This window comes from Haplochromis burtoni, unplaced genomic scaffold (assembly GCF_018398535.1).
Source record: "Haplochromis burtoni strain Fernald_Lab_line unplaced genomic scaffold, NCSU_Asbu1 Contig_330, whole genome shotgun sequence".
NCBI classification, from domain to species: Eukaryota; Metazoa; Chordata; class Actinopteri; order Cichliformes; family Cichlidae; genus Haplochromis; species Haplochromis burtoni.
In genome coordinates, this window is record NW_024582691.1 from 44,421 (window position 1) to 50,474 (window position 6,054).

Genomic DNA, 6,054 nt, shown 5'->3' on the forward strand with positions numbered 1-6,054 from the left:
TATCGATACGAGTATCGTTGCACCTCTAGTATCTAGGTGCACATTTAAAAATGTAAAAGATTTTTTTTATTCAAAGAAGAAAACCAGGAATTCTGCAGATGTGGTCACAGTGCATACGTCCTCTATGCTTTTCAGTTTGCTTTCTTTCTTCAACTTTCTCCAACTTTTTATTACAGTTTTCGTAAATTCACTGTAACCTCGAACTTCACCAGGCAGAACAGATCTCTGCATTAAATACACTTCACCCTACAAGCGTGATATTAGAAAGTCTACACACTGCGTGGTTTGCCCACGTGTGAACAGAGCAGGCGATAGTGTGCCCGGTGATGAACATCACATCCTGCCTCCTGCACGCTCCTCACAATGTGCAGGAGGAGTGTTTTCAGTAGTAAATACACATCTGTACAGACAATCCCCTATTTTCTCTTACATGTGTGAAAATGACCAAATGAACTCTTTTTACCTTTAGTTGTTTAGTGCTAAGATCAATCAATGGTCACCATGGTGATAATCATGTTCTCACCAAGAAGAGAAACTTCTTTCCAAATTTTAAAATAATAATTTTCAAGTCATCTCTTAACAAGGTAGAAGTGTACAGACAATTCCTGCTTTGAAGGAGGGGATTTTATCAGCGCGTTGTTGTCCTATTTGCTGCACTGGAGTGTCTGGAAAATTTCCACAAGTGATCAATAGACAGGCAACCAGTTGCCCATCCAATCATTGAATGCTGCAGCATGGATTGTTGTTTCAAGCGAGTATAGCAAAGTCATATTTCTATGAAACTGAATGGCACCAACAAATGAAGCAACATAACAATTAATAAACAAATGATAAACAATCCTGGATCCAAGATAATTAAATTCATAATTTAATTATCTTGGATTAACTGATTAACTGATTAACATCAGTAGTCACATTTTAGGGGAAATATGGTTTCCAAAGTCATCATCTACGATAATTTAAACCAGGACACTGTGTTTCAGCTCCTCCGTGGAACCTTTTGATTTAAATTATCATGGTTTGGGTTAAATTCCATGGAGACTGGTCTTGCGCAGCTAATATTTACATAATTGCTAAAAAATGGAGCATCAGAGAAAGGTGAGAATATAACTGATATGTTAATTACAATCAGTATTAATGAAACAAATACAATCATTCTGGAGGATGTCATTTAGTTGTGTGGGATTGTAATTTTGAGGTGGTGGGGATGTTACGAAAGCAAGTTACATTATATCACAGGTAGTGATATTTACTTTTTAATTATTTTATTTGCATTTTTAATCACTAGGGTTTGAGAGTAACGAAATTTCTATTCTTTGTATGTCCTGTACATGTGGCAGAATTGACAAATAAAGTTGACTTGAGTTGACTTGACTTGACAAGTTACTGACTGGGATATTTGTAATTAGTTGTAATATTCACTGCTTCAGCTCCCAGAGGCAGCCTGTCACTGTACTCAGATCCCACCTCACAGTCGTCCAAATTCCCCCTGCACTGAGACAAAGTAAAGGAGTCAGTCACCACACTCTCTTCCGTATCAGCCTCCTTGTCCCCATCTCCGCTCTCCGTCTCGTCTTCCTCTTCATCCAGTTGGCTGCTGTCAATCTTCTTCAGAGACTCGGCGTGAGGTGCGTAGATGTTGAAGTTGGTGGTGAGGTTCCTCTCTATGTGATACTGGTCTTTGGCCTTAAGGATCAGCTTGTAGGTCTTGCTGCGGTACTTGTACACCAGGTGGAAGCACGTAGCCCCGAGCAGAGGCACAGTGGACACGGTCAGGAGGCAGATGCTGACTGAGATGATGATGAAAAGGTTTGGCACCTTCCTTCTTGTGGTGAACAGCACGTGGACCTCACAGTCCTCCCCTCTGTAGGTCAGGCAGAGGGAGTAGTTGGTGCCTGGTCGCAAACCGCTGAACTGATACGAGTTGACGCCATCCCTGATCTTCGACCATTGCACGGCAGAATGTTTTAGGTCCGCGGTGACGCACAGATACAAGCCATTTGAAGGGGCTTTTTCTGAGATGTCTGGAAGGCCGTGGTGCTCTTTGTTGTCAGAGGTGGCATCAGCTGCCTGGTTGCCCTTTTGTCTGGCCATGAGAAGAGGATTGAGTCGCACTGTTGCCTGTGTTTCTGACACTCCTAATGCAATCACACCAAAGTCAAACATGTATTTAATGTCATCTAGGCTCCCGTTTGAGACAGGGCTTGAAATATAGCTCGTATTAGCCGTCAAGCCACATTTGCTAGATAGATATTTTGTTAAATCCTCATTAGGTTCGGAAACACTGTCTGCAGTTGGTGGGTGAGTGGGTATGATGCTCGTAATTTTTTTTCTCTGCACGGCATTAAAAGCAGATGCTTTGACTGTTTCCTGGCGTGTAGATGGGTTTGTTTTAGTGTAACTGGGTACTGTGGTCATTTGCTTCATGGGTGTTGGTGTAGACAGCGCCATCACCTCAACTAAAACTGAATCCTCCGCTCTTCCAAGCTCATTTGTGGCAGAGCAGCTGTAGTTGCCCCCATCTTCCTTCCTGAGGTTTGAAACGAGAAGTGTGCCGTTATTAAAGACTTTGACTGAATCCGACTCGTAGGACACCGAGGAGTCCTCGCTGGATTCTGCAGAGCCCTCCTCAGCAAACAACAAAGCCAGCTCCTGTTTTCGGCTTTTGCTGTGAATGCTCCACAGGACTAGTGGTTTTGGGTTTCCTTTGAAATCACAAGTCAAGACCAGTTTGCTGCCCTCATAGAATTGTGCATTATCTGACTCAGTCCATACTGTGACATTGGGGCTTGTACATTTTGTCTCAGGCAGTTTCCTGATCTCCATTCCTTTAAATTTCTCTGGTGTTGCACAAGTGATGGGACTGTGCTCAGTGAGTGATATGGTGGTTGTTGAAATCCAAACTCTGAACCATTCCAGGGAGCAGGTGCAAGCGAATGGATTATTATAAATCTGCAAATGTGACAAAGACAGCAAACCTTCAAATGTTCCTTCAGCTATGGTCACAAATCTGTTATTGTTGAGCCGAAGAGACTTCAGATCTTTCAGGTTGGAGAAGGCGTCCATTGGCAGGCTGACCATCTCATTGTGATTCATCTTCAGCATATACAGTCCTGTGAGGTTCTGTAGATCCTCCCAAGGAAAGTCTACTATTTTATTGTGGCTGATGTCTAAGTTTTGCAGATGAACCAAAGGCACAAGCGCCCCCTGTTCAATGGACACAATCTCATTGTGTGACATCCACAAGGAAATCAACCTGGTGACATTGTCAAATGTCCCCAGAAGTAGTACACTGATTTTATTAGCAGAGAGACTAATGGTCGCAACACTGGGAGGAAAACCCTCTGGGACTTTATCTAGCTCCTTGTAGGAGCAATCTGCAAAGAGACGGCTGTATTTAACCGAGCAGGTGCAGAGCTGAGGGCAGATCAGTCCTGTGGTGAAGGCTGTAGAGACCCACAAACTGAAGAGGAGGATGTATGTAGCTGCCATTCTTCTGTTCCTGTAAAATGGAGTCACAGTCCATCTGTTAGTGAGTGCATTAAATCGGATAAAAAGTGCTGCGAAAAAGTATCTGCCCCTTCCTGATTTAAAAAAAAAATAAAACCATCATTTAAAAACTGGATTTTGTATTAACTCTGGTTATCTTTGTTTAACTTGAACATTTGTCTGATGATGTGAAATATGTAAGTGTGACAAATATGCAAAAAACTAAAAAACAGGCAAATACTTTTTCACAGTGCTGTAAAAGACAATATTAAAAAGAAGAAACATTGGCATATAAACAACATGAAAATGGAGCGTGTTTATATAATCCAAGACAGATTTGTAAATCATTCAGAGAGTCTCCAAATGAGTTCAAAACGCTGGAGAGAGTCCTGACTGCATTAACAAGCGTGCACACTGCTCTCTCTGTCAGTCTGCAGCCCGACAGAAGCTACACAAAAAATCTAATTTTCCCAACATTTACACCATTGATACAATGAGCTTACAGATCACCTTACTTTTAGCCAAACTGTGTATTTGTGCTTGAGACTTTACATGGAAAGGAAATGCACACAAAACATCATTTAAATAATTTGCTTCATAGCTTGAAAGGACTGATAATCTTTAGAATTCATGGAATTAAAATAAAATGAAGCTTTTTCTGTTAAAACAGCACAGAGGTGGTTCCAGCTGGAATACTGCTCTATGACTTCAAATTGTTCTTAATTAAAAGCCAAAAGCAGTGAAGTTTGAATGTTTAAGATCCTGGCCAGCAAACAAAATTAAACCAAAAATATAAAGTCTCAAATATTTACAGAGTGTCTCTGGCTCAGTAAATGTTACTGATGCTCTAACTGAGCCCATCTCTTGCAGATACAAGACTAATTATGGAGAAATTTCACTTAGGCATTGGAATTCCTACAGATAAAAAAGCAAAACTGTCACTTTTTTTCACAGTTTTTATAATTTTAACAGTGACAGACAGATTGACCATACCATCATCTAAAGAAACAACTTAGAAACAAAGCCACTGACATCTATCAGTCTGGAAAGTGTTACAAAGCAATTCCTAGCCCTTTGGGACTCCCGCGAACAAATTTGAGAGCAATTATCCACAAATGGAGAAATTTTTAACAGTGGTAAAGTCCGGTCCAGCAAAATGTTAATTTCTCAGTTATTTCTCTGGCTCAGTAAATGTCACTGTTGAACGCTTAAAGTTGATCCATCTCCTGCAGGCACACGAAAAGCTGTGGAGAAATCTCACTACAGTTCCTGCAGAGACACAGACACTGTGTTCCATGCAGAGAACATGAAATAATATTTAGCAAGCATGAGTTATTAATCCATTTACAATACAATGCTAACCTGTTTTACACCGTGCCGTCTCACTTTTGTTCTTTCTGCGATTCACATAAAACAAACTGTACTGGAGAAAGAATGCCCCACCGCTGATATTCCTCAAGTTTCTTCTCTATTTCTCTTTAAATATTTTCACGCATTCGTGGCTTTCTCTCATGCCAGCTCTGTACTCTGACTAAACACGTTTCTATCGGAAATGGCAAACAAGGAGGAGCCCTGTAGCGTCTGGAAAATCAGGAAAGAAAAGAAAACAGTGACAACGATGTAATTTTCGAAGCTTCGAAGGTATGCGCTGACAAACTACAGTGAGTCAGTGTATCCTTCAAAGCAGCAGCGGTGGAGCTGAGTGCTGGGCCGCTGGGGAAAGCCTCTGGTTTCAAACTACGCAGCAGCCTCTGTCCTTGGTTCTGAAAGATGAGCAGCGCGTCTGCGTCCACGCACCCTGTAATGTCGCTGTGAAAGAAACTGTGAAGCTCGCCACCCGCTGTTGGTCGACCAAAACACCAAAGTTTTCCTGTGCGCAGAGACTTCGACGTTGGGTCAGCATGTAAAAATAATGCGGGAGGAAAGAGCACACCTATTCTCTGCGTTAGCGGCCCTAAACCCAGTGACGTGCTTACCTGCGTGTGATTTGTTTTGCTTGTTTCTGCAGAGAAGCCGCTGTTTGCAGTCACGGCACCGTGAGCTTCAGGCCGGATGGAAGTTTAAAGCTGAATGTGACTTAGCTCGGCTCTCTAGCTGCCTCTACATGATGAAAACACGCGTGTCTCCTGGGATATATGTCAAACTGAGGTATCCCCCCTCCTCACACACACATACACATCTCCCCTACTCATCCTCAGCCCCGGACAGAACTGCACCAGTGTCTCCCCCCCCCCCCAAAAAAAAAAATTTAAAGGGGAATTGACCGGCTTGGTTTGAAAGACATGGCGACTGATGTGAGAGCTCTTTAAATGTGGCAGAGCTGCTTAATCATGACAGCAGCAGCCAGCGATTATCCTGCTGATCAGCCAGATAGTTATTCATCAAGTCTTCATGTGTATTTCAAAGCTTGCTTACTTATCGTACTTAGTTAGTTACAGTTAGTTAGTTGTAGTTAGCATCTGTACGTATTTGTGCTTCTGATGGTTTCCCCAGAAATTGTGTGAAATAGTCGTTAAACCTTAATCTGAAGCAGGAAAGAGGTTTTGAACACACAGCATCACGTTT

General features: G+C 42.1%; 1 protein-coding gene across 2 annotated transcripts; it reads right to left on the reverse strand.

Moving 5' to 3' along the window:
- Positions 1-5,707, reverse strand: LOC102295223 (immunoglobulin superfamily containing leucine-rich repeat protein 2). 2 transcript variants are annotated; one of them, XM_005942080.2, is made up of 2 exons: positions 5,466-5,707; positions 1-3,502 (listed from the first exon to the last, which is right to left on the reverse strand). In XM_005942080.2, exon 2 carries the CDS (start codon positions 3,490-3,492, stop codon positions 1,384-1,386), a length of 2,109 nt encoding a protein of 702 aa, XP_005942142.1. In that variant the 5' UTR covers positions 3,493-3,502; positions 5,466-5,707; the 3' UTR covers positions 1-1,383. The 2 variants fall into 2 exon arrangements, with proteins under 2 accessions (XP_005942142.1, XP_005942143.1); XM_005942081.3 differs by lacking the exon at positions 5,466-5,707 and adding an exon at positions 4,852-5,445.
- Between the last annotated feature and the right edge of the window lie 347 nt (positions 5,708-6,054).

Bases quoted from the DNA above. Each gene is read 5' to 3' on its own strand.
- LOC102295223 (XM_005942080.2), bottom strand. From the start codon at position 3,492: ATGGCAGCTACATACATCCTCCTCTTCAGTTTGTGGGTCTCTACAGCC.